This window comes from Hemibagrus wyckioides, linkage group LG26, assembly GCF_019097595.1.
Source record: "Hemibagrus wyckioides isolate EC202008001 linkage group LG26, SWU_Hwy_1.0, whole genome shotgun sequence".
NCBI lineage: Eukaryota > Metazoa > Chordata > Actinopteri > Siluriformes > Bagridae > Hemibagrus > Hemibagrus wyckioides.
This window is the reverse complement of record NC_080735.1, coordinates 12,849,223-12,866,416: the sequence shown is the minus strand read 5'-3', so window position 1 is coordinate 12,866,416 and position 17,194 is coordinate 12,849,223. Positions and strand designations below refer to the sequence as shown.

General features: G+C 41.7%; 1 protein-coding gene across 1 annotated transcript in view; it reads left to right on the top strand.

The window, feature by feature from the left end:
* The window catches only part of tubgcp3 (tubulin gamma complex component 3), a 30,620-nt gene that overhangs the window by 4,584 nt on the left and 8,842 nt on the right, over positions 1 to 17,194 (top strand). The window contains exons 5-14 of the mRNA XM_058380867.1: positions 633 to 856; positions 3,365 to 3,540; positions 5,016 to 5,128; positions 8,197 to 8,322; positions 11,097 to 11,165; positions 11,242 to 11,374; positions 11,515 to 11,681; positions 12,617 to 12,727; positions 13,996 to 14,104; positions 15,138 to 15,327. Of these exons, the coding sequence (XP_058236850.1) occupies positions 633 to 856; positions 3,365 to 3,540; positions 5,016 to 5,128; positions 8,197 to 8,322; positions 11,097 to 11,165; positions 11,242 to 11,374; positions 11,515 to 11,681; positions 12,617 to 12,727; positions 13,996 to 14,104; positions 15,138 to 15,327 (1,418 nt within the window). The remainder of the gene's footprint in view (positions 1 to 632; positions 857 to 3,364; positions 3,541 to 5,015; positions 5,129 to 8,196; positions 8,323 to 11,096; positions 11,166 to 11,241; positions 11,375 to 11,514; positions 11,682 to 12,616; positions 12,728 to 13,995; positions 14,105 to 15,137; positions 15,328 to 17,194) is intronic.

The window sequence follows — 17,194 nt, the reverse complement described above, 5'->3', positions numbered from 1 at the left end:
ATTACATATTGCTACTTTAACTGGTCAGTTTGATAAAAATAAGTAATGTATCTAATTTGTAAGAAAAAATTACATACTGCTGCTTTAATAACTGGTCAATTAGATACAAATATGCAATGTGTCTAATTTGTAAGAAAAGATTTCATACTGCCACTTTAATAACTGGTCAATTTGAGGACTATTAGTATTTCTTTTACTACCAAGTATTTCTATTTTTAGCCAAAAAAAAAAAATTGCATTCTGCAGCTGCTTGGTTAAACAAAATAATGTTTCTGAGTTTAAAGAAAAAAGTTAAATACTGCAGCTTTAATAACTGTTCCATTAGATATGTAATGTTTTATATGTATAAATAAATAAAGTTACTTAATGCAGCTTTAATAACTCATCAGTTAGATAAATTGATGTTTCTAATTTGTAACAAAAAAAGTTACACATTGCCGCTTTAATGTTTAGTCATGAGTCATAAGAGATAAATGAACAAGTGTTCAGGATTTTCTTAAACAGATACTGTATAGCAGTTTAAAGTTCCCCAGCACCTGGTTCAGTTCACTTGGTGATTATTAAACTCTTCAGTATGTTATATAAGACGATAGAGTCGAACCATGAGATAACCTGCTCTCTCCTTCTGACAGGTGGGCAGTTATGGGTCACTGTTCGCCCAAGCTTTGCCACGTGATGCCCACTCCACTCCGTTCTACTACACCCGACCCCAGAGCCTGTCTCTCAGCTACCCCGAGCGCTCAGCACTGGCTGCACACAACGCCTCCAGCATGGGCACCAGCGGCATCAGCAGCCTTGGCATGTACACACTGAACGGCCCTGGCGCTGGCCCCAGCCCCCAGTCCCTGCTGACCGGGTGAGTCTTGTGTTTACACTAACCTCTTGGCAGCTTCAATCAACACTTTATTTCATAAGCATGGACACACAAGACATACAAATACATACTCTACTGAATACTGAAAGAAACTTCAACATGTGGTAAAGCCCTGAAAATAGCTGTTGTTGTTGGTAAGAATGTGGTAGCTTAGTGGTTAAGGTTTTGGACTACGAATCAGAAGGTTGTGGGTTTGAATCCCGTGTCCACCAAGCTGCCACAGCCACACATGAGCATGGTCTATTTTGGATTTTAAGTTTGGGGCAGCCCGGTGGCTTAGTGGTTAGCACTGTTGCCTCACAGCAAAAAGGTTCTGGGTTTGAGTCCTGGGTTTGAACAGGCAGTGGCCTGATGAGTGAGTTGAGTGTGAGCGTGTATCTGTCTATATGTGTGGCCCTGTGATGGACTGGTGACCTGTCCAGGGTGTACCCCTGCCTTTCGCCCAATGTGTGCTAGGATATGCTCCAGCAGATCCCTGTGACCCTAATTATGAATAAAGCGGGTATAGACGATGGATGGATTTTAAGTTCCAAAAAATACCCCACCTCCGTTGCATTTGGTACAGACTGTAAACATTGACCTTTGGACCTTTCTTCTTCTTGTGTGTCTTTTGTATAGGAGCTTATTTGTGGTCCTGCTTGTAATTGCGCCTCAAGCCCTGAATTATTCACATCTCCACCATCAGCCGCGAGCACTTTAGATATTTAAAGCACGGCTGCGTCTTTCTCCAGGCCTGGGTTTTAATTGATCGCCGAATCCTCCGAATGCTAAAATTTGTTCTCCCTTAAGCTTTTCTGCGCTGGTGCAATTTCACCATCGTCCTTCATTGTCAGGCTTTACTGTTGGAAATTGACCATTAAAAGGTAATTAGCGCTTTCCCCATAAGCTTTGCTAATGGAATCATAATACTTTACCAGGGAGTGGAGGTGTGTGTTTTTGTGCACCGCTAATAAAAAAACCCCCCAAAAAACCCAAACACTTTCTTTAGGGTTTTCAGGAATCGCTCCTTAATTAGGACTTTCTTCGAAAATGCAGTAATGGACCCAGGAACCAACGAGCACTTCAGTAACGGTCTCCTTTGTGATTGAATGTAAAACAGGAAGATTTATCGCCTGCTGCTGAGAGTCCGGGGCCTGAAGCCCGGGCTTCTGGACTTTTACATTTCTTTTATTAAGGCATCGCTATGGGAACAGTGCAAGCCAATTTTCCTTAGTCTGTCCTTCCTTAAAGCTGCAGAGCAGAGAAATGAAAACAAAAGCTTTATTGAATCGGGAGAATTAAAATAATAAAAATTTTGAAAACCAAATAATAATGAGAAAAAATAATATTGCGATGTTTCTGTGAGACATATTGTGATATTAATTTATAGTGAAAGGTGGTGGGGTAAATAAACATGTTGTATATAAGCGAAAAGTATAGTATGTTCTGTGTTGTTGCATCTGAAAGTAGTACATTCAGAGATTTCCAGCACCACAAAACCACAGGCATCATATCAGAGAGTCATTTTCCATTAATACTACTAACAACAATAATAACCACCACCACCACCACCAGGCTTACGGATACACAGAGACCTACAAGGGGGTGATTAGCATGTGTTCCTCTCACCTCCATGGATAGGGGTTTGAGTCCCACCTTCTACCTGTGTGTCCGGAGTTTGCTGTGCTTCATAGGTTTCCTCTGGGCTTGTCCCCCAGTCCAAACGTGTTGTAGGCGAATCTCTGAATTGTCCGTTATGCATGCATGTGTGTGTGCATGAGGGGTTGGAACCCTGTCCCAAGCCTTTTGGAATAGGCTTCAGGCTCCCTGCCTTCCCTGAACAGTGTAGGATAAGCAGTACAGGAGATGGAAGGACTTTCTTTTGTGTTTGGATCTTGCAGAATGACCAGGTGATACAGATGATGATGATGTGGTCTTTGTTCAGCAGAAGAACTCGAGGCAGGAGTGTTAGTGAGTTAACATTACTGAGCTAGCTGCAATACAAGCTCTTGACATTCTCATTCATGTGTACAGTAAAGTATTTAATAATTATAAATTCCAGGTCTGTCACTTGTCAGTACTTGAAAATTTAACCAACCGATTTAGTTCTCACGATGTGGTTTGGGACGTTTGGGCTCTGAATTCTTGTTATATATGTATTATATTCAGTATAATATCTCTATACTGTGTGTATGAGTGTAACGTGATGCTCACAGCCTTCAGGTTAATTGAATAGGTATCAGTTTAATTTAAAAGTCTGTGTGATGTTCTGCATGAGACCCTTCAATTTGGACGTTGACCAAAATTTGACTAAATAAACAAAGTTTCCACGAGACAGACAGTTAATTAATCATTTAGATGTTCCTCTGTCTAATAGATTTTATATAAGTGTATAATTTTGCAGAATCAGCACCATGTAGCTGCCTGATTTCTTAATAATTACGGAGATATTCTTCTAATAAATCATTAACACATAGTGTGTGTGTGTGTGTGTGTGTGTGTGTGTCTTAGTCCGCAAGCTGTAGCCGATCCCGCACGTGGTCCTCGTCTGGCTTGGGCGCTCCCAGTCACCGGAGCCACTCCAATGAACTCCCGACCCATGACAGGCCCCGCCCCTGCCCTAGGCTCCACCTCCAGTCCCGCCCCCAGACTCCCTCACAGACCGAGACGGGATGGCGAAACCGGTGGTGAGTATGGTCAAAGCAAGTGTACCATTCTTGGTAATGTGAATGTACAGGTCTTGATGATGTAATTTTTATTTATTTATTTATTTATTTAACTTTTTTATGATCTGTGTGTGATTTTGAGAGGAATTTAAAAAAAATCTTTATATTTAAAAAATGCATTTTAAAGGCAAGATTTATTGTTTTAGCATTAGATCTCTCAACAACACTGGAACGATTATTTTTCTTTCAGCCCATCCCCTTTCCTGACAAAGCTCCGCCCACAATCTAGAAAAGTTCAATTAGAGTTAGCAATAGCAAGGAGTGTCTTCACTTTGAAGCACCTGAGGATGCCTGTATATTTATATATTACAGACTTTACAATATTTAGACATACATGATAAAAGATTTGTTGTACAGCTTTCCGGAAAGCTCTCTGTGACTGTGAAACCTTTTACTTTTGCCCACTTGCCTATTCAATCCGTTTATAAGCCAATAAACACGTGAAATTCGGCTTCTATCGATCTACTGCTGCGTTCAAAACCATCAAGTGCATTTTCTGTCCTTTTTTTGTTTACTTCTTTCTAAAAATATTTTCAGCTGTCTGTCCCTACCAGTGTTAGCTTGTTAGCATCGATAGGTCCATATGGGAAGGTGATTTATCTAGAGCATTGCCTTTTCAGGCTCTCTAAGCAATTAGAAAATATTTACTGGGTTTTGTCTTGTTGAAAATCAGACGCTGTCCATGAGCAACATCACAAATTCAGCATCAATCTTCTATAAAATCTATAAACTTTTAAAGAGTCTATAAAATAACTGACATCCCATCCAATCCGAACACAAAGCCTTTATCAAAATTTCCCAAAGAGGTTTTTTTTTTCTTAGCTACTTGTGTTTTGTTAAACAAATTAAGTGTGTTCAACATCATCATTTTTCCAGGTTATTTGTACTACTGAGGAAAAAAATACACAAAAAGCAGTCTACAGTTTCTAGTTAAACTATTTCTGCATGTAGTATCAGACTGAAGTAAAGATTTCTCCCTCTGCTGAGTGTGTATAATGCATGTGTAGTGTATGTGAAAATCATTGTTCTGTACAGATCAGTGAAACGCAACCTCTAGTATTCATACGAGGTGGAATGTAGAATTGATTAGACGAGTCCGCTGTGTTTAACACTAATAACCGGGCAAGCTGTTTCCCTTTGCATGTTAAAGTGTGCTAGTGGTAATGTAGGTCACAGCACACTGAGCCATGCTAGATATCAAGATACAAATTGCTCTAAGGGGTTTGAAAATGTTTTATAAGGCAATTGCTTCTGTCTTTTTCAGAAGAACATTCCTACTAGTCCAACCCCAGGACACTGTCCCTCTCTGCTTTCGATAGATATACGAGTATGACCTTTACGGCTTGATTTACAGTCTTTCTCTCTCACTCTCTCTCTCTCTCTCTCTCTCTCTCTCTCTCTCTCTCTCTCTTGCTTGCTAAATCTTTCACTCTCAGCTGAAATCGGTGAGGCCGCCCTGGTGCGAGACATCCTTTACGTCTTCCAGGGCATCGACGGCAAATTCATTAAGATGTGCACTCCAGAGAACTGCTACAAAATCGATTCAAAGGTGAATTCATTACTGGTGATCCATGAATGTTGTTGTGTCCGGGTGATTTTGCCTGGCCGCTGCTTTAGTAAAATTTATATCACAATTTTATATCCTTGTTGTGGTCGATTGACCGGAAAAATCTGGACAATTGGTCGTAACTGGCCTTAATCCATACGAACATTTGTACATACAGGTTACAAAGAGCGGAGTACATACCTACTTACATTTATATTATCTTTATTTATTGTGTTTCTTGTATATTGTGCATCTTATATGTTACGTATAATATACATTATGGTTTTATCTCTCAAAAGTCATTACGGAAAAAGATTGAAGCTGGTATATACAGCATATTTGGTTGATATTTAGTTAATTTAGTGGGAAAATCAGTTTATTCTTGATTCTTGGCCTGTTGTACATTTTGTGGAAAATTGTATTATAGTGTTACAGTAATACTGTAGCAAAAGTAGAGTAGTTTTTATTGCTAAAAATGTTAATTTGTCTTATTCCGCTTGTGGATACTGAACTGAACTACTAAGCAGATGCAATCCACAATACTCGCTAAGCTGTACTCGGTTTGCTCAGGACACTCCTGTCCTATGGTAACCTTGAGCAAGCGTTAAAAATATTGAAATATTGGTTTACCTGCTCCACCAGTCATCCCAATACAATAGAAACTCAATCGCTCATCCATGGTCAAGGTCAACCCAAGCTGGAGAGCCTTCATCTGCTCATGTTGAAGGGAATGAATTTTTAAAAGGGCTTTCACTGGTGCCTTATGTTTACCCAATACCCCTGGACCCAGACACACGAGCCAATAAACATCAAGCCTTCTAAAGCCGACAGATGTGTTCTACTGAAATAAACCAAGCAGCATTTGTAATGTTTGTAGAACAGTGTTTGGTGTGAAGTTTTGTAGAACAGTGTTTGGTAGTCTAATGTATGTAGGACAGTGTTTGATAGTGTAAAGTTTTGTAGAACAGTGTTTGGTGTTGTAAAGTTCTATAGAACAGTTTGGTAGTATAATGTGTATAGAATAGTGTTTGGTTTAAAGTTTTGCAGAACAGTGTTTGGTGTTGTAAAGTTTTGTAGAATGTTGTTTGGTGTAAAGTTTTGTAGAACAGTTTGGTAGTATAATGTGTATAGAATAGTGTTTGGTTTAAAGTTTTGTAGAACAGTGTTTGGTGTAAAATGTTGTAGAACCGTGTTTGCTAGTATAATGTTTGTAGAAATGTGTTTGGTAGTGTAAAGTTTTGTAGAACCTTGTTTGATGTTGTAAAGTTTTATAGAACAGTGTTTGGTGTTGTAAAGTTTTGTAGAACAGTATTTGGTGTAAAGTTTTAAAGAACAGTGTTTGGTAGTGTAACGTTTTGTAGAACAGCGTTTGCTGTTGTAACGATTTGTCCAGCAGAGTTTGGTGGTGTAAGGTTTTGTAGCACAGTGTTTAATAGTGGAATGTTTGTAGAACAGTTTTTAGTAATGTAATGTTTGTAGAAGAGTGGTTGATTGTGTAAAGTTTAAAAGAACAGTGTTTGGTATTGTAACGTTTTGCCCAGTGGTATCTGTTAGTGTAATGTTTGTAGAACATGGTAGTGTATTGTTTTTTAGAATGTTATTTGGTTGTGTAAAGTTTTGTAGAACAGTGTTTGGTAGTGTATTGTTTTGTAGAACAGTATTTGGTGTTGTAAAGTTTGTAGAACAGTATTTGGTGTTGTAAGGTTTGTAGAACAGTGTTTGGTAGTGTAAAGTTTTGTAGAACAGTGTTTGGTAGTGTATTGTTTTGTAGAATAGTATTTGGTGTTGTAAAGTTTGTAGAACAGTGTTTGGTAGTGTATTGTTTTGTAGAACAGTATTTGGTGTTGTAAAGTTTGTAGAACAGTGTTTGGTAGTGTATTGTTTTGTAGAATAGTATTTGGTGTTGTAAAGTTTGTAGAACAGTGTTGGTAGTGTATTGTTTTGTAGAACAGTGTTTGGTAGTGTATTGTTTTGTAGAACAGTGTTTGGTAGTGTATTGTTTTGTAGAACAGTGTTTGGTAGTGTATTGTTTTGTAGAACAGTGTTTGGTAGTGTATTGTTTTGTAGAACAGTGTTTTGTAGTGTATTGTTTTGTAGAACAGTGTTTGGTAGTGTATTGTTTTGTAGAACAGTGTTTGGTAGTGTATTGTTTTGTAGAACAGTGTTTGGTAGTGTATTGTTTTGTAGAACAGTGTTTGGTGTAAAGTTTTGCCCAGTAGTGTTTTAGTGTAAACGTTTTTTTAGAACAGTGTTTGGTGCTATTATGTCTTTCCTAACAGTATTTGGTCATGTAAAATTTAGTACAATGCTGTCTGGTGGTTTTTAGAGCAATGTTCTGTAATGAAACATTTTGTAGAACAGTGCTTGGTGATGTAAAGTTTTGCATATCTGCATTAGTAGTGTAAACATGTTGGTTTGTGAATCTGTTGGTGCTGTAAAATTTTGTATATCAGCATTTAATGGTTTAAATCCCTACTGTTTAGTTGTAGAGAGATTTGCTGTGTATTTGGTGGTGTATACTTTTGCAGTGTTTGGAGGTGTAAAGTTCTCCATCACAGTGTAATTTTATGCAGTAGGAGTGTGTAACTATCATTAAATCCTGCTTGTTTAGGGGTTTTTTGTGTCAGGTACCAGCAGGGACTCTTTGCGTGAATGCCCTTTTAAAACCAAATGGATTTTTTAGAACGTTTAACCATTAAGGTCGAAAGCTTATGAACGTTTTTTCTGCAATTGAAAGGAATTATTTTGATCAATATTGTGATAAAAGCCAAAAGTAAATTGAGTCTCTTGCGTGATAATGTGTGCTCTTGGACCAGCTACAGTCTATAAGCCATGGGGTCGGGGTAGAAGTGTGGTGACAGCCTCTTACATGCTAAATTACTATTTGTGTCTCTGAAGCTGTAATTATACTTACTGTATCATCATGTGCCTTTCATTTATTTTATTTTGAATTTTAATCTTATTTGTAAGTGCTGAAGAGAAAAATACAGTGAAAAGCATTAATGTTTATAAACTATATCTGTAATTTTATAAATAAAAGACTATATTAAGTTTGTTTGTTTCTTCTCCAGGTTCCGATTTGTAAGTCTTTGCGCGACACCAGTAGCCGGCTAGCGGAGCTCGGCTGGCTTCATAACAAAGTGCGGAAGTACACAGACTCTCGAAGTTTGGATCGAGCTTTCGGATTGGTCGGGCAGGTACGTGTGATGTGACAGACCTGGAAAAACTCCCATTTTCTCACTACATCACATTTTCATTTCCTATTCCTTGTTTATTGAAGAAAGAAATTGATTGGGGCTTTAATACATTGTTATAAATATATACTGTATTGTGTTGTTATAAATTTAGAGCCTACTCAAAGAGTTACCATATCAGCAAAAGGTGGGATATATTAGGCAGCAAGTGAACATTTTGTCCTCAAAGTTGATGTGTTAGAAGCAGGAAAAATGGACAAGCGTAAGGATTTGAGTGAGTTTGGCTAGGCCCAAATTGTGATGGCTAGACGACTGGATGAGAGCATCTCCAAAACTGCAGCTCTTGTGGGGTGTTCCTGGTCTGCAGTGGTCAGTATCTATCAAAAGTGACCCAAGGAAGGAAGGAACAGTGGTGAACCGGCGACAGGGTCATGGGTGGCCAAGGCTCATTGATGCACGTGGGGAGTGAAGGCTGACCCGTGTGATCCGATCCAGCAGACGAGCTACTGTTGCTGAAATTGCTGAAGAAGTTAATGCTGGTTCTGATAGAAAGGTGTCAAAATACATAGAGCATGACAGGTCAGGGCTGTTTTGGCAGCAAAAGGGGGCTAACAATATTACACAGGTGGTCATAATGTTATGCCTGGTCAGTGTAAATCAGAAAGGTAAATATCATCTTGTATTATTTATCAGTGAACATCAGGTACAGTGGAACATCGGCTCCTTTACGAATTTTCACCTTAAGAATTGAATTTTGCAAGAAATTTGCATCGGCATATGAAGTATGTACGGCTTACGAAGTTGCCTGTACGTCCGGGAGCCGTTCTAAACTTGTTAGCGTCAGTGGAACGCCAAGCGAAGCCAGTTTACGAATTTTAAGAATTTTTTTTAGTCAGCGAAAGAGTCAACCCACGGTACAAACGTTACCTTCAACATGCATTCAAAAGCTAGGTGATTTTTCGGGTGTTTTTTTGTTGACAGATTGGTGGCGTGGATCTATTCTATTCTTAGCCCAAGTTTTGTGGCACGACTTCCTGTGAGGAACCTTGACATGGAATGCTTGGCTTGGGTCAGTTCTTTGTAAGCAGCCATACAGTTTACATACGTTTCATATTGGTCATATTAATATTGGGTAGCTTGAATGGATTATCTGCATTTACATTATTTCCAATGGGAAAATTCGTTTCCCAATACAAATTTTCACCTTAAGAACTCTTAAAATGTTTGCACGTGGATGAATATTGGGTTTGAACTAAGCACTTGAAGTTCCTGAAGCGTTTGAATGAAGGTTTTTTGACTGTAAGTGTCAGGAAAACTGTGTCCTTGATACCTTGATACTCTCATCATTGATGGAAAAATATCATATGAGGCAATGTTCACATAACCGATCACATCCATGCACCATACTGACAGCATGATAGAGCAGAAATATTTGTAAAATACGGATTTAATTCAGAAAATTCTAAATGAATGCTTGGAAAGCCCTTGAAAATCCTGGAAATTCACCTCTAAAAGACCTCATCTCTAAAGGAAGGTAAAGTGCATTTCTAAGTATATCCTTGTGTATAAAAACAGGACATCCTCTAAGAGAGTGGCACAGGAAGCGGAGTGAGATCACACCAGAGCTCTCGCTCATGCAGGATGGGAGAATGAGCCACATTGTTTTATTTTCCCTTTAATACGATTCTGACAATCGGTCGGGAAGTAAAACAGCACTCACAGTGACTTTATTATATATTGAGGCAGAGTGTTGGTTTCAGACTGCTACGTTTATCTGGTGTTCCCTTTTCCTGTATGCTTTTTTCTATCGCTTCATAATGTTTGTATACATGAGTTCTTATGTATACATACTTCCGCAAGTGGAAAAACATTGTACTGCTTCGAACATTTTTATTTATAAAACAGGCTTTGAGTCTGACTGTTTATTTCTTTTTTTTCTTATTTATTTATTCATTCATTCATTCATTCATTCATTTTTCTGTTGTTTTTTATTCTGTTATTTTTTTCTGATTTTATTTTGTCTGTATTTATTTCTGTCTGGTTTTTTGTTTTCTTTGTTTGTTCTGTATGTTTTAGTTTGCTTGTAATAAATCTAATATGTATATTAGATTTATTTATGTATATATACACCGATCAGGCATAACATTATGACCACATGTCTAATATTGTTTTGTACCCCTTTTGCTGCCAAAACAGCTCTGACCTGTCGAGGCATAGACTCCACTAGACCCTTGAAGATGTGCTATGGTATCTGGCACCAAGATGTTAGCAGCAGATCCTTTAAGTAAAGAACGTACAGGACTTAAAGGATCCTGTTGATAGATACTGACCACTGCAGACCGGGAACACCCCACAAGAACTGCAGTTTTGGAGATGTTCTGATCCAGTGGTCTAGCCATCACAATCTGGCCCCTCGTCAAACTCGCTCAAATCCTTATTCTTGTCCATTTTTCCTGCTTCTAACACATCAACTTTGAGGACAAAATGTTCACTTGCTGCCTAATATATCCCACCCACTAACAGGTGCCATGATGAGGAGATAATCAGTGTTATTCACGGCACCTCTCAGTGGTCATAATGTTATGGCTGATCAGTGTGTACTAATATGTAAATATATATCTTCTTTCTTCATAGCTAGTTATTTTCTCATTTGTAGCTAAACTATATCTGTGTCAGTTTTCCTTCTGTCTCTCTTTGCCGCTGTCATATTTAGCAGACTGGAATTACCTAGCTTGAATTTTAACCAGTAAAATGAAATGTTTTTTATTTCTTTGCAGAGTTTCTGTGCCTCCCTGCACCAGGAGCTGAAGGAGTATTACAGGCTTCTGTCAGTGCTGCATTCACAGGTAAAATAACCAAACCCATTTCAACAAACATGTGAGATGTGACATTTCAATATGCTGACACTGAGTGTGTGTGTAGCTGCAGGTAGAGGATGACCAGGGAGTAAATGTTGGACTGGAGAGCACACTCACTCTAAGAAGACTTCTCGTGTGGACGTACGACCCCAAAATCCGCCTCAAGACCCTCGCTGCACTTGTCGACTACTGTCAAGGTCAGCTTAGAACGATCCGTCTAGTGTGTTACAGAATGTTAATGTCGCTGATTGCAAATGCAAGCTACTAAACATGCGCTCTTTCTAACTTGAACCTGAAAAAGAATGCCTAATATATATTGTGTCCTTCTCTCTTTCAGGCCGTAAGGGAGGGGAGCTGGCGTCTGCAGTGCACGCCTACGGTAAGACTGGCGACCCTCATATGAGAGCGCTTGTCCAGCACATCCTCGGCCTGGTCTCGCACCCCATTCTTAACTTCCTGTACCGCTGGATCTATGACGGAGAGCTCGAGGACACGTACCATGAGGTTAGAATGCACACTAATACACTTTCTCTCTCTCTCGTCCGCTCTCCATGTCCCGACAATTTCCTGTAAAAGACTCCGGTCAATAAGCAAAACTATTTGCACCCGCTGTACAGACACACACTCAGCGCCTTCATGCGCATCATTAATTGTACATCACATCACACTGTTCGAGCGACACTCTCTCTCTCTCTTTTGCTCTCATTCATCACAGCGCTGACATAATTGGTGGTGTAGCAGGCAGCTGATTGGTCAGAGGGTGGAGGGATGGCGGGAGCCGAGCTGCTGATGGAGCACTCTGCCAGGGCGCTTTACGAGCTTTACGAGCTCTTAGTTTAGTCTGCGATCATTATTCTTGTGGTCGAGCAGGTCATAATGAAGATGCACCACTGATGCACCGCTCACAAGCTTGCTGTCCCCTTCTCTCTCTCTCTCTCTCTCTCTCTGTGTATCTTTGTAACTGTGTTTAGAAAGTTAGCCGGTCCTGTCGGTGGCACTGACTGGTGCTGTGATGGGACACAATGTTCTGATTTTTTATTAGATTGTTGCAGCCGTAGTGCGGAGAGAGAGAGAGAGAGAGAGAGAGAGAGAGAGAGAGAGAGAGAGAGAGAGTGAGAGAGAGCAGCTTTAGTGATACTGAGGGAAATTACAGTGTAAAAAAGTAGCATTAAAAGACATACATTCGGAGATAAGCATAACTCCAGAGAGAGAGAGAGAGAGAGAGAAAATGTAATGAAAATCTTTTGTGGTGGTGGGATGAGGACAGGGATGGGGACAAGGACAGGGACAGGGGACTTGTCTCTATACAAACAATAAGTATAAATATAGTCTTATGTTTATATATAGACAGGTGTGTGTGTGTAATCGCAGTATCAAAATAGTCAAAGGCCATGTATTTAAGCTATTCACTGTGTGTGTGTGTGTGTGTGTGTGTGTAGTTCTTTGTAGCGTCTGATCCAACAGTGAAGACAGACAGACTGTGGCATGATAAATACTCTCTGAGGAAGTCGATGATTCCCTCTTTCATAACCATGGATCAGGCCAGGAAGGTAAAGTTTCTTATTTACACTACCACACACATCCTTTATATATACACACACACACAGCTTGTTATAACAGTTCAACATGAACATCATACTGTACAGCTTTCTGTCTCTCTCTGAAAAGAAAGGAGAAAAAAGATGAAAAGAAGGAAGGAAAAATGAAAAGAAGGAAGGAAGGACAAAAAGAAAATAGGAAAAAAGATGAAAGGAAAGAAGGAAGGATAAAAAAGAATAAAAAAAGAAGCAAGGAAAGACGAAAAGAAAGAAGGAAAAAATAAGGAAGGATGAAAGAAAGAAGGAACAAAGAAGGATGAAAAGAAAGGAAGGAAGGAAGGAAGGAAGGAAGGATGGACGAAAAGGAAAAAAAGAAGGAAGGAAGGACTAAAGAAAGATGGAAGGAAGGAAGGAAAAAAGAAGGAAAAAAAGAAGCAATGAAGGATGAAAAGAAAGAAGGAAAAAATAAGGAAGGATGAAAGAAAGAAGGAACAAAGAAGGAAAAAATAAGGAAGGATGAAAGAAAGAAGGAACAAAGAAGGATGAAAAGGAAGGAAGGGAGGAAGGAAGGAAGGACGAAAAGAAAAAAAGAAGGAAGGAAGGACTAAAGAAAGATGGAAGGAAGGAAGGAAAAAAGAAGAAAAAAAAGAAGCAATGAAGGATGAAAAGAAAGAAGGAAAAAATAAGGAAGGATGAAAGAAAGAAGGAACAAAGAAGGATGAAAAGAAAGGAAGGATGGACAAAAAGGAAAAAAAGAAGGAAGGAGTAAAAGGAAGAAGGGAAAAAAAGAAGGGAACAGAAGCAAGGAAGGAAGGACTAAAGAAAGGAGAAAAAAGAAGGAAGAAATGACGGAAAGAAAGAAAGAGGGAAGGAAGGACAAAAAGAAGAAAAAAAGAAGGAAGGAAGGATAGGAAAAAAGGATGAAAAGAAAGAAGGAAAAAAGCAGCAAGGGAGGAAAGAAAGAAAAGAAGGAAGGAAAGAGACGGGTAAAGAGAGAAAGATGAGTAAGAAGGAAGGAAGGAATGAAAGCGGTAGAGAAATGGCAGGTGAATGGTAGAGCAGAGCATGGTTCTGTTCTCTGTGTATGGAGTTTGTTAGGAAGTTGTGCTCAGAGGTCAGAGGTCATGATGATGATTGAGGAAGATGATGGAGCTGAGCTCATGTTAGTGATGTAAAATGTCTGTGTCTCACCACACACTGTTCTCTCCACACACTGTACCATCACCTTCCTGTCTTTCACCTCACTTCTCTCCCTAATCTCCTCTCGCATGTCGCTCCAGGTCCTGCTCATCGGCAAATCCATTAACTTCCTGCATCAGGTGTGCCACGACAGGACGCCGCCCGGCAAAATCCTGCCTGCCTCCAAATCTGCCGACTCACCCAAAGACGGTAAGAGCGCACGCTAATGTCTCTGAGAATAGGAGCATTTGTCCTTGTTAAAGCTGTGCTGCTGCTGGAGGACTGTGGAGATAAGGCAGAGCTAATGAGATGAGCGAGGGGGAGATGGGTTCAGTGATGGAGGGAAATGGATGGAGGGGGAAAGAGAGGGATTGATCTGATGGAGGAGCAGAGTGGAGTATCGGACCGGTCGTGTTTAGCGTGTGTATTGACGCCGGCCCAATTTAGCACAGATGAGTTAATGCACTTAGAGCCTTCGCCTGTGACCTTGTGTGTGTGTGTGTGTGTGTTTCCAGAGTTTTCTTTCCATGTGCTCGCTTCCTCTGTCTTTCTTTATTCCGCTCTCTCTCTCTCTTTCTCTCTCTCTCTTTTTGCTTATCTGTCCATTTTCTTTCTTTATTCCTGTCTGTTGTTGCAGTGTATAGGGTGTGAGGGGTATGTAGGCATAGGGTGTGTGTGGAGGGCTGTGTTTGGGGGGGAGTGTGTGTGTGTAGGGTATGTAGGTGTTATGGGGAGTGTGTGTGTGTGTGTGTAGGGTATGCGTGTGAGGTATGTGTATGTAGGGTGTGTGTGTAGGGTGTATTTGTAGGGTGTGTGTGTGTGTAGGGTGTGTGTGTGTGTGTGTAGGGTGTAAGTTTGCAGTGTGTGTGTGTGTAGGGTGTAAGTTTGCAGTGTGTGTGTGTAGGGTGTAAGTTTGCAGTGTGTGTGTGTAGGGTGTAAGTTTGCAGTGTGTGTGTGTGTGTAGGGTGTAAGTTTGCAGTGTGTGTGTGTGTAGGGTGTAAGTTTGCAGTGTGTGTGTGTGTAGGGTGTAAGTTTGCAGTGTGTGTGTAGGGTGTATGTGTGTGTTTAGGGTATGTCTATAGGGTGTGTGGGGGGTGTGTGTGGAGTATAACAGCTTTCAGCTGGTGTAGACGGTCGCACACATTCCCTGGTATGCTCAAAACCCATTAACACACCAGTGACGCTGCTCACCTTATCTTCTTCTTCTGTCTCTTGTGTGTGTGTGTGTGTGTGTGTGTGTCAGCGGCTGAGCTGTTCACGGATCTGGAGGGAGCGTTTCAGAGTAAGATCGACGCTGCGTACTTCGAGACCAGTAAATACCTGCTGGACGTGCTGAATAAGAACTACCAACTGCTTGAGCACCTGCAGGCCATGAGGAGATACCTGCTGCTGGGCCAGGGAGACTTCATCAGACATCTGATGGACCTGCTCAAGTGAGAACACACTCACACATACACATACCCCCCTCCCCCCAACACACACAGCATAATGTGTGACGTGCACACACACACAGCATAATGTGCCCCCCCCCACAGAGAATAATGTGCCCCACGCACATAGTATAATGCAATACACAGCATAATGCGCCACACACACAGCATAATGCTCTTCTCATATACACACACACACACACACACAGCATAATGCACCCCCCCACATGCATAATATAATGCACCACACACACAGCGTAATGTGCCCACCCCACACACACACAGAGCATAATGTGTGTCAGTGCTATGTTGCTGTGTGTCAGTGCTGTGTGTCAGTGCTGTGTTGCTGGATGTCAGTGCTGTGTTGCTGGGTGTCAGTGCTGTGTTGCTGGGTGTCAGTGCTGTGTTGCTGGGTGTCAGTGCTGTGTTGCTGGGTGTCAGTGCTGTGTTGCTGGGTGTCAGTGCTGTGTTGCTGGGTGTCAGTGCTGTGTTGCTGGATGTCAGTGCTGTGTTGCTGGGTGTCAGTGCTGTGTGTCAGTGCTGTGTTGCTGGGTGTCAGTGCTGTGTTGCTGGGTGTCAGTGCTGTGTGTCAGTGCTGTGTTGCTGGGTGTCAGTGCTGTGTTGCTGGGTGTCAGTGCTGTGTTGCTGGGTGTCAGTGCTGTGTGTCAGTGCTGTGTTGCTGGATGTCAGTGCTGTGTTGCTGGATGTCAGTGCTGTGTTGCTGTGTGTCAGTGCTGTGTGTCAGTGCTGTGTTGCTGGGTGTCAGTGCTGTGTGTCAGTGCTGTGTTGCTGGGTGTCAGTGCTGTGTGTCAGTGCTGTGTTGCTGGGTGTCAGTGCTATGTTGCTGTGTGTCAGTGCTATGTGTCAGTGTGTCAGTGCTGTGTTGCTGTGTGTCACTGCTGTGTGTCAGTGCTGTGTTGCTGGGTGTCAGTGCTGTGTGTCAGTGCTGTGTTGCTGGGTGTCAGTGCTGTGTGTCAGTGCTGTGTTGCTGTGTGTCAGTGCTATGTGTCAGTGTGTCAGTGCTGTGTGTCAGTGCTGTGTTGCTGGGTGTCAGTGCTGTGTGTCAGTGCTGTGTTGCTGGGTGTCAGTGCTGTGTGTCAGTGCTGTGTTGCTGGGTGTCACTGCTGTGTGTCAGTGCTGTGTTGCTGGGTGTCACTGCTGTGTGTCAGTGCTGTGTTGCTGGGTGTCACTGCTGTGTGTCAGTGCTGTGTTGCTGGGTGTCAGTGCTGTGTGTCAGTGCTGTGTTGCTGGGTGTCAGTGCTGTGTTGCTGGGTGTCAGTGCTGTGTTGCTGTGTGTCAGTGCTGTGTGTCACTGCTGTGTGTCAGTGCTGTGTTGCTGGGTGTCAGTGCTGTGTGTCAGTGCTGTGTTGCTGGGTGTCAGTGCTGTGTGTCAGTGCTGTGTTGCTGGGTGTCAGTGCTGTGTGTCAGTGCTGTGTTGCTGGGTGTCACTGCTGTGTGTCAGTGCTGTGTTGCTGGGTGTCAGTGCTGTGTGTCAGTGCTGTGTGTCAGTGCTGTGTGTCAGTGCTGTGTTGCTGGGTGTCAGTGCTGTGTGTCAGTGCTGTGTGTCAGTGCTGTGTTGCTGGGTGTCAGTGCTGTGTGTCAGTGCTGTGTTGCTGGGTGTCAGTGCTGTGTGTCAGTGCTGTGTTGCTGGGTGTCAGTGCTGTGTGTCAGTGCTGTGTTGGTGTGTGTCAGTGCTGTGTTGCTGTGTGTCAGTGCTGTGTGTCAGTGCTGTGTTGCTGTGTGTCACTGCTGTGTGTCAGTGCTGTGTTGCTGGGTGTCAGTGCTGTGTGTCAGTGCTGTGTTGCTGGGTGTCACTGCTGTGTGTCAGTGCTGTGTTGCTGGGTGTCAGTGCTGTGTGTCAGTGCTGTGT